Source organism: Acanthochromis polyacanthus, chromosome 7, assembly GCF_021347895.1.
Source record: "Acanthochromis polyacanthus isolate Apoly-LR-REF ecotype Palm Island chromosome 7, KAUST_Apoly_ChrSc, whole genome shotgun sequence".
In the NCBI taxonomy this organism is placed as follows: Eukaryota; Metazoa; Chordata; class Actinopteri; family Pomacentridae; genus Acanthochromis; species Acanthochromis polyacanthus.
In genome coordinates this window covers 18089212-18103564 of record NC_067119.1, presented here as the reverse complement: position 1 = coordinate 18103564, position 14353 = coordinate 18089212, and the positions used below count along the sequence as shown (strand labels likewise).

The following is a 14353-nucleotide window of genomic DNA, read 5'->3' as shown; positions in this document are numbered from 1 at the left end:
GAGCAACAAGAGTAATGTGTCAGAGCAGTCAAAGCCTGCAAATGGACAAACGCAGCCTCTATGGATGAGTCCTCTGGCATAAACAGGATTTATTTGATCATCGATGTGAATCCAAAGCAGCTTTCTGGACCAGATGGAGCTCGTGGACGATCTTCTGGAGGACTGGCCAGAATCTCTGGACGTTTTTGGGTCAGTGTGGATGAATGCGCTGGGTGTGTCCCGAGCAGTTGAAGACTGGTCTGTTTGTTTGAATATTGTGGAGCATCTGTGCCTGGATCTGCTGGGCCACGTGGACTTTTTGTTGGAGCACCGCGCTGTCTGCTTCAACATACTGGCCCCGCTGTATGCCGACGACCCATATGTGTGGATGTTCCTCCCAAATTGAAATGGACTGAAGATGTTTCATGGCTTTGTTTCTTAATTTTGCCGTTTTGAACTTTTGCTGGCTGGAAACAATTTAGACCAAGAGGGAAGCCCAAAGCTCTGTAGTATAACTTACATACATTAAAAGCATATTAGAACTTGTGTCTGCGACCACTGTGTGCTCAGTTGCTGTTTGGAGTCTTGCACCAAAGCATCTGTTAATTTGCTGTTGCAGCCAACAATCCTACACCAGGTACTTCAGAGATGAATAAGTCTGACCCAGCATGTGCTTGGGGGAAGAGAAAGAGAACATGATCAGTGATGAGAAGTGTCAGGAAGAATTATCTGAGTAAATTTGCATCAACATTGTTGGATCAGAAAGTCATTCAAATTAAACAATTATCGTCTATGAAGTTATTTTTTGAAAAAGAGGAACTGAAACAGAACTACTGCAACAAATTGAAAAAATAAAAAACACTGTAAACCAATGCTCAAAGGTCAAGGTTGTATTATACACAAGTTTCATTTTTATCTTCCAAACTAACATTTTGCCACTTAAACAACAAAGCAAAGTTTGTTCAATTAACCTGCCATTTTGATTAAACAAACACTTGTTAAGTCTAACAGAAGATTCATTTTTGTATGTTTTTTAAACACAGTGTAAGCTGTTAAAACAAATTGAGTCAAGCCAAAGAAGTATAAAACACATCATAGCTCTAGATGTTTCTTTTTACTCTACCTGTGAATTAAATTAAAAAAATACAACGAACCCTATCTAATAAATTGTATATATGGCTGGTTATACTAATAGCTGACATCATGTTTTTAAGAATATTTTATTTTTGATTAATTTTAATAATCCGTTAAATCATCAGCCAGAAAATCTAAGTCGCGTAATTTCTGTGTTATCTTCATTTTGCTTATAATTTCAATTGTGTTCTAAGTAAGCTTGTTAGTTATCCATAACATTAACTTTATTTTCAAATTTTATTGCTGTTCCTACTTTAATTCCAATCTAAATATTAGACAACACATGTATTCATCTTGATTGATATTTTAATTTAAATTTAATGGAAAAAGACAAATCACAGCTGGATATATTACAACATTATGTTTTTATATTTAACTTTACCATCACTGATATTTAAAAAGTCTGACATACAGCCGGAGTTTTGTGAAAATCGACATCGGTTTGTCTGTCTATTAGAAACATTACTCAAAAACAGACAATGAATTTTGATAAAATTTTCAGGGAAGGTCAGAAATGACATAAGGACCAAGTGATTTGATTTTGGCATTGATGTGGCCTATAGTCTGGATCGAGCGTGAATGCTGTATCACTTGGTTTTCTTGCAATATTTTTGTCATGAAACGTATTATTCTTTTCATATTTCAGCTTTTCCTCAAGAAATATATCTTTGATATCACTTAATTTATATTTTTTAAGTTACCTTTTATGCTCTTTAGTAAATTTTAGTATTTGTAGTACTACCCCAAGCTCTTTATCACTGATGATGTCATACAAGAGGTGATTCAAGGCACAAATTTGTAGGGATGGAGAGTAACAACAGTTAGAGGAAAAATGTCAACAAAATGGAAGCTGACATTCTTCTATTTCTGTTCTGTGTAATATTCTTCTTTTTCAGTTATTAAAATGTTCAAAATGTGTTGTACAGTGAAAAGTTTACATATTTCAACCATTAAAACATTCCTGTGGGCACAGAAATATAATATGAACAATAATACAAATGATTTTTCTTAACCTAAATGGAAAAATGACATAAAGACACACTGATTCTTATTCTGGTCATATTTGACCCACTTTTGGAAGATTATAAGGTCCAGTCACTCATGAATCTAACGGTTCATAGAACTACAATACGTCAGTGACCCGTTTCCTGTTTACGAGTGCGTATCGCCTACAATGCCCATGATCCCGCGCGGTTTTTGGCTTTGTTACGTAATGTAGTTTCAAACGTTGTGTACATTTGTCGAGCTGGACTCCGGGAGAACATAATGTGACAGTGAATTCGGATAGTTTTTCGGTTTCCCACCTTCAGCCTGAGAGAAGAATCTAAACCGGTGAGATTTACTTGTGTTCTGCTTCCTGAAATGAGACGTTCTTTGTTTGTAAAGCAGCGAAATCATATAGAAACCAACTATGTAGACGACAACACGTCCCCAAACCACCGCGGTTGTGTTTTATGTCTTCTTAATTTTGATTTTTTCGTGTATTTCTATTTGATTTCTTATCAAGCATGGCCACAGTGTGTAACCATCATGAAAACAAATAGCAGTCACCCAATTCCAACCTGAAAATGCAAAAAAACAAAAACAAAAAAACAAACCAACCAATAAACCCCAAAAACAATAGCAACAATAAAACAAGCATCGAAAAACGAGATTAAGATTTGAGTGTTTACAGGAAAAAAGTAAATTCATAGTGAATATTTTTCTTGACTTTTATAAATGCATCCTTAAGTTGATGCCTCCTGGTTGTGTTGTTCCTGTTATATCTGACACCTATTCATTTCTTTATTTCTCACAAATCAATATGGCTCTTCAAACTCGTTGGAATTGTTGACCCTTGCACACTAAGTCAGCAGTAGTAGTTGTCATGTGGTATTTTACAATGCAGTGCAGGTAGATTTCTAAAGTCAACACTGTACCTAAAATACCTTATTTGCCTTTTCTCTTTATTTCTCCTTTCTTCCTTCCTTTCTTCAGCCCTTTCTCTGGTTGTTTCTTCACTGCTCTCCCTTCACTATCTCATCATCCTTTACCCTGAGTGTTTAGGTCGAGCTGTTTCGCCCCGTTATCTAGCAGATAAGAGCTGATAAGTGCCTCTCTCCTCTCCTTTTTTCTCAGCCTCTTGGCCTCCAGCAGTCTGTCATCATGACTTCTTGACTTCACTCCTCACTATGAGTGGTGTTGTGCTGGCCATCGTGGTCGTAGTTGTGTTCTTCTTGGCCCTCTACCTCCTCCAGCGTTATGGAGACTTATGGAAGCAGCAGCGCTTGGTGCTGTTGGGGACGCTGCTGTCCTGGTACCTCTGCTTCCTCATCGTCTTCATCCTGCCACTTGATGTCAGCACGGTATGAGACCATGCTAGATGTTTGATGCCTTTGCTTTGTTAGGTGTAGATATTGTCTCAGGAGGGGAAAAAAACAGCATCGACAAGAGTTTGCGTGTGCATTGGAGAGTAATATCATATTGATTGAGGTTGAGCTGTGTGTGTATTTACACTGCTCATGGCTCTGGTGTTTACCTGTACAATTTAACATTTAAATATGTGAACTCTGCTCTTCTCTCAGACCATCTACAAGCAGTGCGTTCATGACAGTTCCAACCACACTGGCCCTGTAGCTGGAGTAAGACACATCACTGAGGGCGGCTCGGTTCCTCATTCATCTCACAGGTAAGATATTGTCTGATGTATCAGAACCAAGGCCACAGTTTGTTAGTTTCAAGACGATTCATTCCTCCAGCTGCTCTCAGATGCAATCCAATGTGCTACATAATATGCTGTATATTGGCAAGAGCTGTAAATATCCAGTTTGTCTGTTTTTGTCTTTGTTTATGGACTTTATTCTCAGCAGCTTATGGTATTGTGACTCTCAGTTCTTTCTACTCTTTTGTCAGTTTGATGTTGTCAAGCTGTGTGGATTAAATTCCAAATGACAAATCAAAAGCCAACCAAATGGGGGGAATAGTTTGCCTTTTCTATTGTCTGATGCATTATCAGTGCAGCTGCTGTCATTGTCTGTGCTGGTCTATTGTTTTCTTGATTTGAGGCCTTCATACAAAAGGTTTCGCTGTGACTGTGTGACCTTATTGGCTCAGTGATGTTATATTAGTGCAATCAGGGCCTAAGTAGAGTGTCTAGTCATGGAAGTATTTGATTTGTTAGGTTTTGAGATTATTGTTATTTTTTTGCTTATTTCTTATGGCGTCTTATGGCAGATAATATTGGTGCTATTTGTCCAATTTAAAGATAACCATGTCTGAGATTTCAGTCTCCACCCTAATGTAACAGTAAACTAAAATCCATTTATGGTGTCAGTAGCAACACAGCTGTCAAAAAAGTACCTCACTTTATCTGTTTCTGTTTTGTTTGTTATTTTAACTTCATCATATTAACATAGGCTTATAGATTGAGTTGTTTTTTAGTGATTTGAGCTGACCTTTAAGGCAGCTAAGTGTTGGTTTTTGAAATTTTCAGATTTCGGGGACATCAAATGATGGCAAACTCACTCTTTAGGTACAGAGCATGTTGTTGTGTTAAAATTATGATGTTGCAAAGCATACTGTGGACGGGTCACCAGCCTATCACAGGGCTACATATAGAGACAAACAAGCACGCTCACGGACAATTTTGAAGTACCAATTAAGCATGTTTGTGGGGCTGTGGGAGGAAGCCAGAGAGGAACTCAGAGAAAACCTACACATGCTGCAAAGCGACGGTGCTAACCACCGAGCCACTGTGCAGCCCTTTCATACTTCTAGATGCTGTAAAACAGCTTTATCTTTGCTTTATGGAACTGTGTGTTTATATGCCTATAATTTCACCTCTATGTGTTTGTATGGGCGTGTGTTACAGTACCACAAAAGTGTGTGTGGAGCCCTGGAGTTACATCCCGGATGGTGTCCTGCCTGTGTTTTGGAGAGTGGTATACTGGACGTCTCAGTTTCTTACATGGTGAGTTCAACAACACACTCTTAACATGCTAAGACACTAACTCAAATACAACATAAAACAGTCAGTTTGAGTGCATTGACTCTCTTCCTATTGTGTGTGTGTGTTTACAGGCTGCTGCTGCCCTTCATGCAGTCTTATGCACGGTCGGGGGCTTTCTCCATAGCTGGAAAGATTAAAACAGCTCTAATTGAAAATGCAATTTATTATGGCACATACCTCCTTATCTTCATCTCTCTGCTCATCTATGTGTCTGCTCACTCACTGTGGAACCACACATGGTATGTCACATGTACTTCAATTCAAACAGAAATAATTGCAAAGATGAAAAAAAATCACACTTTTGACTAAAGCGGCACTGTTGTTTAAGCTGTATTTTTTCCCCAGTGCACTGATTTTCTTTGTAAAACTGGTGCAGGGCAGAGCTCCAAACCATCGGTATCACAGCTGCCAATACCTGGGGCCTCTTCCTTCTGGTGCTGTTGCTGGGCTACGGCCTGGTGGAGATCCCACGTTCCTACTGGCTCTCATCTTCCCATGTTTACTTGCTGGCCAAGACCTACTTCAAGGCAGCAAAAATGGCAACAGAGAAAGCAGCAGCGGAGGAGAACCTCGCAGATGTCATGGACGTGAGGATTTAGAAGCAGCTTCATGCTGAAATAGTCTTAAGAGAATAGATTCCAGCAAGAGCGAAATTAGAAAATGTTTACTGTGGCAAATCTTTCAATATACTTTTCATGACTCTAAACTTTTCATGTAATTTATGAATCAACCACATTTTTGGTGTCATTTTGGCTTAAGCTTTTATGTAATATTTCTTATAGGAAGTGGCAGATGTCCATCAATCAGTCAAGTACAACCACTCTCTCAGGAAGTGTGTGGACACCATTCTGACAAAGGTGAGATAAACTCCAGGTAATTTATTCTATAAACCAAAGTTTTCTAATCTAGTTTATCTAAAATTGAATATTGCATATATACTTTGTACAGTTGGGGTCAATAGAAAAGCTTTCATCTTATTTTAGTGTCCCATTGAGTACCAAGAGGAGATGGGAAGGAATGTGGAAAACTCTCATGGTGAACAGAATGCGCTTCCCACCAAAAGATCCTTATTTAACCTTCATAAAAAAGTAAGTATTTTTATCATTGATCTGGGATTTTAAAACAAACAATGCAAAAATATGACAGCACATAGAAATGTGAATAATAAATAATATCTAAATTGTGTGTTTCAGGTAATTTCTGCAGTGCAGAGACACAGACAGACTCAGGTTCAGTGGCTGATTTTGTTCGAAGACGCGTTTCATCTGGAGGATGTTGCTAAAAGTAAGAGCAGTCCTCTCCGACACTTCACCCGCAGCTTCCCTTTAGCACACCACGGCTGGATCCGCAGGTTCATCTACACTCCTACTGTGGGTGAGTTCAGTCTGCCAAAATCCTGGATTCAGAGATGGAGTAAATACAGTGACTCAGCTCCTTTACAATGAGTTTTTGATTTTGTGGTGCATAATAAATTTCTCGCTAAACTTTGTTCTTCGGTTGACTTCTAAATTAAATAACTTATGCCTCTCATTAACGTAAGTATTTTAAAATACTTTTTCCACCAATGGTCAAATTTCTCAACCTACAACAGTGATTCCTTGGAATCTTAAATGTAATGCTATTTTTATGTAGTTTATTCATTTTGGCCTTCTAAAGAATATAAATGCAGATCCTGAGGGGCAAGAAAATTAGCCTTTAAAATCTGCTTTAAATATTTCTTATTGTTTTATTAAGGTGTCGTCTATGCTCTGATGATCTGTAGTTGAAATAAATGTCTTTTTTGAACTAGCAGCATCACATTTCATCTTTTCAACACCTTTTATTTTCCTTAACAGCTAAATATAGGCTTTTAAAAGGTTATAGCACTTAAACTTACCACACTTTGTCTTCGTAATGTTGAAGTGCTCGAATATGAAACATGATGTGATTCAACTCCACTGAGGTGTTTAACAAATCATAATGTTACTTATTGGGATCTCTCATTACCTCATTGTCAACAAAAAAGAAAGAGAAACATATGGATCCATTAAAACTGTTATTTCGGGTTTTTATGGCAAATATATATGTGTATGTATGTACACACGTGGACAAAATTGTTGGTACCCCTCAGTTAAAGAAGGAAAAACCCACAATTCTCACTGAAATCACTTGAAACTCACAAAAGTAACAATAAATAAAAATTTATTGAAAATTAAATAATCAAAAACAGCCATTACTTTTGAATTGTTGATGGCTGATTTTGATTATTTAATTTTCAATAAATTTTTATTTATTGTTACTTTTGTGAGTTTCAAGTGATTTCAGTGAGAATTGTGGGTTTTTCCTTCTTTAACTGAGGGGTACCAACAATTTTGTGTGTGTGTGTGTGTGTGTGTGTGTGTGTGTGTTCGTTCTTGTGGTGCTCAGAGTGGTACTGGGAGTGTGTGTTCAGACAGGGTTTCTGCAGGGTGCTGGCTGTTCTCCTATGTCTTCTGTCTGCAGCAGTGGTCTGGTCCGAATGCACCTTCTTCAGCACACACCCAGTCCTCTCTCTGTTCGCTGTCTTTATTCAGATGGCTGAAAAACACTACAACTACGTTTGCATCGAGGTAAGCATGCATAATGCACATTGTATTTGTTTTTTAATACCTCTAGTAGAATTTAAAAAAAATACTTTCTTTGAAGACAAATGAAGCTTCATTGCTTTGTAATGTTAGTAATAAATTTGCTGTGAACGAACACAGTTTGTACTGTTTAATGTGCTCAGTTCAGATGTAATGCATGGAACTAGTCCAACTAACCTGTCCCGTTTTCCACCTGTTGTTTTGTTTCTCTCCCCCAGATGGCGTCCTTTGTCATCATCCTCTTCATGTGCATATGCGTGTACTCCACAGTTTTCAGGATACGAGTTTTCAACTACTACAACCTGGTTCCACATCACCAGACTGATGCTTATAGCCTGCAGTTCAGTGGCATGTAAGTACTTCACATTATTATGAGTATTTTGAAATATGGTCTTGGTTCAGTCAATCAAATGCTGTTTTTTTATTTTAGTATCACATTGTACACATTTATTATCTTGCAGTTTTGTTGTGTCGTTGTTGTTGTTGTTAATTTCACACCTGTGAACAGTGTTAGAGATCGTTTTTTTAAAGTGGAAGCAGAATTCACTTCTCACACTGTGTTACATGCTTGATTCAAGATTCAAGACCTTTATTTATCAGAAACACAATTGTACACAATGCAATGCACACCGAAATGCATTGAGCTCCTGTTCCAGACCGAAACGATGACAGCGGCAGAGAGACCAGTCTGTGGCTGGAGTTGGTGGTCTCACTCACAATCTTCCCTGCCTTTAAACCTGCATTGTTTGGGGTAAATGTCCTGCAGGTTGGGGTGGGTGGTTCTGATGGTGCGCTCAGCCCAGCGGACCACTCTCCTCAGGCTAAGAAGTCTGCTGGGTGCTGCTGCCCATCCAGGGGGTGATACTCCCAGACAAACACTCTCAGTGGTGCAGGTATAGAAGTTCCTGAGCACCTTGAGAGGGAGCTTAAAGTCCCTCAGGCATCTGAGGTGGCAGAGATGCTGTCGAGCTTTCTTCATCAGGGTGACAGGACCACATCAGGTCTTGCGTCATGTTAGCAACCATTAACATATGCTTGTATTGTATGCTTTTTTTCTGTTCAGGTTGTTTTGTCGTCTGACTCCTCCTTTGTGCCTTAACTTTCTGGGCCTGATTCATATGGACTCTGCTGTCTCACACCAGGACAGAATACAGACATCCTACACCTCTGTAGGTTCTACATATTCAACACAAATGCAGACAGTCGTATTAATAAACGTGTATAATGCACCCATAACACAAAAGCACCTGTCAGGAAATGCAGAATGTATAAAAAAACTGTGCAAAAATGTCAAATCCTCTTTGTCACCAAATGTAGTAATGCAGTGCCTCTTTTTCCTCTCCTCTGTCAGATTATGGGCTCTATGCGTCTGCTGTCTTTCATATCGGATGGCTTCTACATTTATTATCCAATGCTGGTGCTGCTGCTCTGCTTTGCCACTTTTTACAAGTAAGCCACTAACAGCTAAACACTATTTTCAGCAATTTAATGTAATAATGGTAATGTGAGCTATTAGAGATATTTCAGTTAATTACAAACAGTGTCCCCTTCACAGGGATCATTGACCAGAAAGTGTATTATTTAGCATTCTAGTGTCCCAGTAAGTCTATATGTTGGTCCAATTTGTTAATAAAATACATTTATTTGTGTTTATGTTTAGTACGTATTAAATTTATTTCATTGTCAGATTTTAAACTTCTAAGTAGTAATATCAGCAACAGCTTCAAAAATTCTGTAAAATTTTGGCTGTAATGTACAAAATATGTATAAAAAATATTCACCTGTGTCAAGTGAAATATTATGCAAATATAGAACATTATTTTTTTAAATGTGCTTGAAACACTATGTTTCTCTCTCTTTTTACATTCCTTGTGTCAAATACAACAGGAAAGAACATGTCCTTATCCTTTGCATTCTTTATCCTGTATCACTGCCCAAATGTGGTTAGATATTCACACTATCCTCCTCTTTGCCACAGACAGGATTGCGCCAGTGTATCAGTTTTCCTGCGCTGGTCATGTAGTCTGATCAGATAATTGATTATCAGCCCTGCATGTGAAGTCTGTGGGGAAAGAATCTGCTCTGAGAAACCTTTATGGTTGTATTTTTGTTGCACATAAAGAATATAATGTACATATAACAGTGTGTGTAATTTTGTGTATTTTGTTGGGGTTTGTTTAGTCTGGGCTCTCGCTGTTTGAACCTCCTGGGCTTGTATCAGTACATTGCTGATGATGAATTGGCCTCTGACCTGGTGGATGAAGGCAGGGAACTCATCAGAAGAGGTAGTGTCATCACAGATTCACTCACTTGCTGTGTCTGATGGTGTTTGCTCAAAGCACACGTCATCTCATTTATTACCTTTTGCATAAAAACATAATGCAGATGTGATCAGTTCTCTTTTTTCTAATCAACTAGAAACTAATTTTGAATTTAGCAAGTTCTTTATTTAGCTTGTTTTATTGTAAATCTCTTTCTCATAACTTCTCTTAGCACATTGTCCATATGGTGTTTTTTTAATACACTAGAGAACATATTGTGAGCAAAATAAGCAGTTGGTTTTATGGCTGAGTGCACTAATGGCAATGTCAAAGACATGGATTGAGATTTTATACGTAATAAACCAAAGGAACCAATCGTGTCGACCTTCCATATCAGGGGAGAAGCAGAGAAGAAGAGATAAGCTCTGTTTTCAGCTGCAAAGTTGCAAAAGGACAAATTGTGAGCCTTTTGAGCCTTTATATAACATTAGTGACACACGATAATGTGTTGGATATTGTCATCAAACTGAAGATTAATTTTATCTGTTTTCTATCTATATTACCATTATCTTGCTTATGCTGTAGAGAGTAACTCATGAAATACATTACTGTTCTAATACATCAATTTATAGGTGACAGTTTCTACAGTTTGTTCTTCTTTAGAGACCATATGCAGTACAGCTCAGTTACTCCATTACCATTTTCCATTGTGTAGTGAAGAGAAGTTTCATAGTGTTTGAGCAGAGTCGTGTCAGTGTCAGTGGTGTGTGTCAAAGAGAGGCAGGGTTGAATTTGCATATTGAGACTGCAAAGGTATAATGTTGCATCTAAGCCCTTTAAAGGCACAAAGGGATTCATTTAATTGAAAAACCTTGTAAATGCAGAATTTCAATGATCAGTGCCAGAGGAGGCAGTTTATGTCAGAGCAATGTTTTCTGCTTTTAATTTGCTCACTTTCTTTAATTTTAATAAACAAAAATTCACAAGATTTTTAACGATTTGTTTTGCAATTTGTTCCTTTGTAGAGAGAAGGAGAAGACAGAGAGCTGAGGAAGGACAAAATCGAAGATGGGTGAGACAGTTTTACACATCAAATCATTTCTCTCGCAATTTTGTCCGAGGGCAAGAAAATACGTTGCCTAACTGGTGTTACTGGTTTGTGTTAAGTGTACCTATTTTGGTTTCAGGCCTGGAAGGAGAAGTATGGAGTCCAGGGAGCCAATGGGAGGACTAGAGCTGGTTACACTGAGTTAAATGGTGAACGGACCAGTCCTGTATTAGAGAACAAGAAAAATGGTAGGAATCATAGAAAAACTAAAATAACTTAAAAAAAATATTTTATTGTTGCTCACAGCTGTTGCAACTGATTCAACAAACTATTTAATCTTTAATTAACCACACCTGACGTACGTCAGCGGGGTTACTGCATTCGCTTCGGTATCTGGCTGGGTAAGTATGTATGTATGTGTGTATGTCCAGTCAGATATCTCTGCAAGTGCTGAAGTCAGGATAATCAAACTTGGTACTGAAGATCAGTCTAAGGTCCCCTGCTCAGTTGTGGAGTTAGAAGTCAGCAGATCTAGTAGGAAGGGATATACGTAGGATGATCAAAATTGAAAGCTACATGTGTGATGGTAGGGGCTGCACAGTGGCAGCCAGTAGATGGCGTGGTCCTGCCATCTACTGAGGGCTTGTCTAGTTCATTTCTGTGTTTGTTTTATAAGTTTGTTTACAGATAGTTGACCACTAGACTTGCTGTTTCATGTAGGGAACCAAACATCTGCCATTTTCCCCATAAAGAACCCCACCCACATAAGGTACATGAGGATAGAGACATTGCAGTATTTCAGGTTGGATTGCTTTGGAATGTGCAACACCTGCCGATTCTCTGTCTGCTCCCACAGGAATTTATTCTCAGTTTCTAGTGTAAGACACTGAAGTTAAAGCAGCTCATCATGCATATATAAAGTAAATCGTGTAAGCCCAACAAAAATAGTGACAATTTCTGTGTGCCCTTTTTCCTGCAGAATCTGAATCCATGTAGCATCTTACAACTCTCCCCTCTTTGTTCTCTTTCAAACAACCCTTTTGTGGATCAAGATCACTTAAATCCATCAAGAAGTCATTTTGCTCACAGTATTGTGTGTGTCTTTTTAATTCTCAGATATTACATTCACAAGAAGCAATGGAAAGACAGAGGAGGAACAGCAGGCCAGTTTACTCCAGGACTACTCCAGTGATGACAGTTCACCAAACAGAAGGTTTACTTTTCACTAAACTGAACATGTTTAACAGTTATGTCATCCATGGTTAAATCATATGATGTCAAACTGTCTTTCTGTGTCTCTGTGTTTGACATCATAGATCTGTAGGAGGACGTTACCTGTCTCTGTCACCTCCACTAAGAGGCATCTTTGACGATGTGTGACAGACCGAGGATGTGGAGGGAAAGCAAAAAGCTAGTACACACTGGAAATAAAATGAATTATTTACATTTCAGTTATTTTCGAAAGAAGTCTGGATCCAAAGGATTTTCTCTCAGGAAATTAAAGTAGAATTTATCTGAGACATGCATGTCTTATCTATTAATGGAGGATAATGAAAACCACAGCATTAATAAAGTGTATTTTACTGGTTTATACAAAGAGCTCAGTAATTGTAATGTGATGTTTCTCATCCAAAGCCTTAACCTATTGTGTAAAATGAAATTGACTACTGTACCTGAGATAAAATGAAACAGGCACACAAGGGAAATATATTTGCATCTGTTCTGTTTTATATTGAAAATGTTGTGTATGGACTGCATGTGGCCTGTATTTGTGAAATGACATGACTTGTATGAACTGCAGTTTCCAGTCTCTTATTTTCTGTAAGCATTTCTAAATGTATGATAAACATAATCCTTTTACATATTTATTTCTATCTTCAGTTGGACTGTGAATGACCTCATACATGAAGAACCAGTAAACATCCTCCACATTATAATATCTTTGTTGCAATATTTAAAGTAGTCTGAGTGAATGTGAAATAATATATCCATTTTCAAGACAGTGTTCATGTTTGATATTTTTGCATATGTTCGTGTGTCTACTGGGATTCTCTCTCTCTGCATGTGTGTCTCTCTCTCTGTATATCTATGTATATATATATATATATATATATATATATACACACACACGTGGACAAAATTGTTGGTACCCCTCAGTTAAAGAAGGAAAAACCCACAATTCTCACTGAAATCACTTGAAACTCACAAAAGTAACAATAAATAAAAATTTATTGAAAATTAAATAATCAAAATCAGCCATCACTTTTGAATTGTTGATTAACATAATTATTTAAAAAAAACAAACTAATGAAATAGGGCTGGACAAAAATGATGGTACCCATAGCTTAATATTTTGTTGCACAACCTTTTGAGGCAATCACTGCAATTAAACGATTTCTGTATTTGTCAATGAGCGTTCTGCAGCTGTCAACAGGTATTTTGGCCCACTCCTCATGAGCAAACAGCTCCAGTTGTCTCAGGTTTGATGGGTGTCTTCTCCAAATGGCATGTTTCAGCTCCTTCCACATATGTTCAATGGGATTCAGATCTGGGCTCATAGAAGGCCACTTTAGAATAGTCCAACGCTTTTCTCTCAGCCATTCTTGGGTGTTTTTGGCTGTGTGTTTTGGATCGTTGTCCTGTTGGAAGACCCATGACCTGCGACTGAGACCAAGCTTTCTGACACTAGGCAGCACATTTCTCTCCAGAATGCCTTGATAGTCTTCAGATTTCATCGTACCTTGCACACTTTCAAGACACCCTGTGCCAGATGCAGCAAAGCAGCCCCAAAACATTACTGAGCCTCCTCCATGTTTCACTGTAGGGACAGTGTTCTTTGTATGCTTGGTTTTTGAGTCTATGAACATAGAGTTGATGTGCCTTACCAAAAAGCTCCAGTTTGGTCTCATCTGTCCAAAGGACATTCTCCCAGAAGCTTTGTGGCTTGTCAACATGCATTTTTGCAAATTCCAGTCTGGCTTTTTATGAGTTTTTTTCAGCAGTGGTGTCCTCCTTGGTCGTCTCCCATGAAGTCCACTTTGGCTCAAACAACGACGAATGGTGCGATCTGACACTGATGTACCTTGGCCTTGGAGTTGACCTTTAATTTCTTTGGAGGTTGCTCTGGGCTCTTTGGATACAATTCCAACGATCCGTCTCTTCAATTTGTCATCAATTTTCCTCTTGCGGCCACGTCCAGGGAGGTTGGCTACTGTCCCGTGGGTCTTGAACTTCTGAATAATATGAGCCACTGTTGTCACAGGAACTTCAAGCTGTTTAGAGATGGTCTTATAGCCTTTACCTTTAAGATGTTTGTCTATCATTTTTTTTCGGATGTCCT

General features: G+C 38.3%; 1 protein-coding gene across 2 annotated transcripts; it reads left to right on the top strand.

Annotated features, from left to right (window-relative positions):
• Positions 1-2301: 2301 nt before the first annotated feature.
• lmbrd2a (LMBR1 domain containing 2a) lies at positions 2302-13013 on the top strand. Of its 2 annotated transcripts, none has more exons than XM_051951033.1 (18): positions 2302-2445; positions 3232-3458; positions 3678-3781; positions 4964-5062; positions 5173-5340; positions 5478-5688; positions 5884-5958; positions 6085-6189; positions 6295-6475; positions 7583-7689; positions 7923-8056; positions 8768-8873; positions 9056-9153; positions 9886-9989; positions 10991-11037; positions 11153-11261; positions 12130-12226; positions 12330-13013. In XM_051951033.1, the coding sequence occupies exons 2-18, from the start codon at positions 3285-3287 to the stop codon at positions 12391-12393; spliced, it is 1983 nt and encodes a 660-aa protein (XP_051806993.1). In that variant the 5' UTR covers positions 2302-2445; positions 3232-3284; the 3' UTR covers positions 12394-13013. The 2 variants fall into 2 exon arrangements, with proteins under 2 accessions (XP_051806993.1, XP_022054794.1); XM_022199102.2 differs by having other exon boundaries at positions 7508-7689.
• Positions 13014-14353: the final 1340 nt, after the last annotated feature.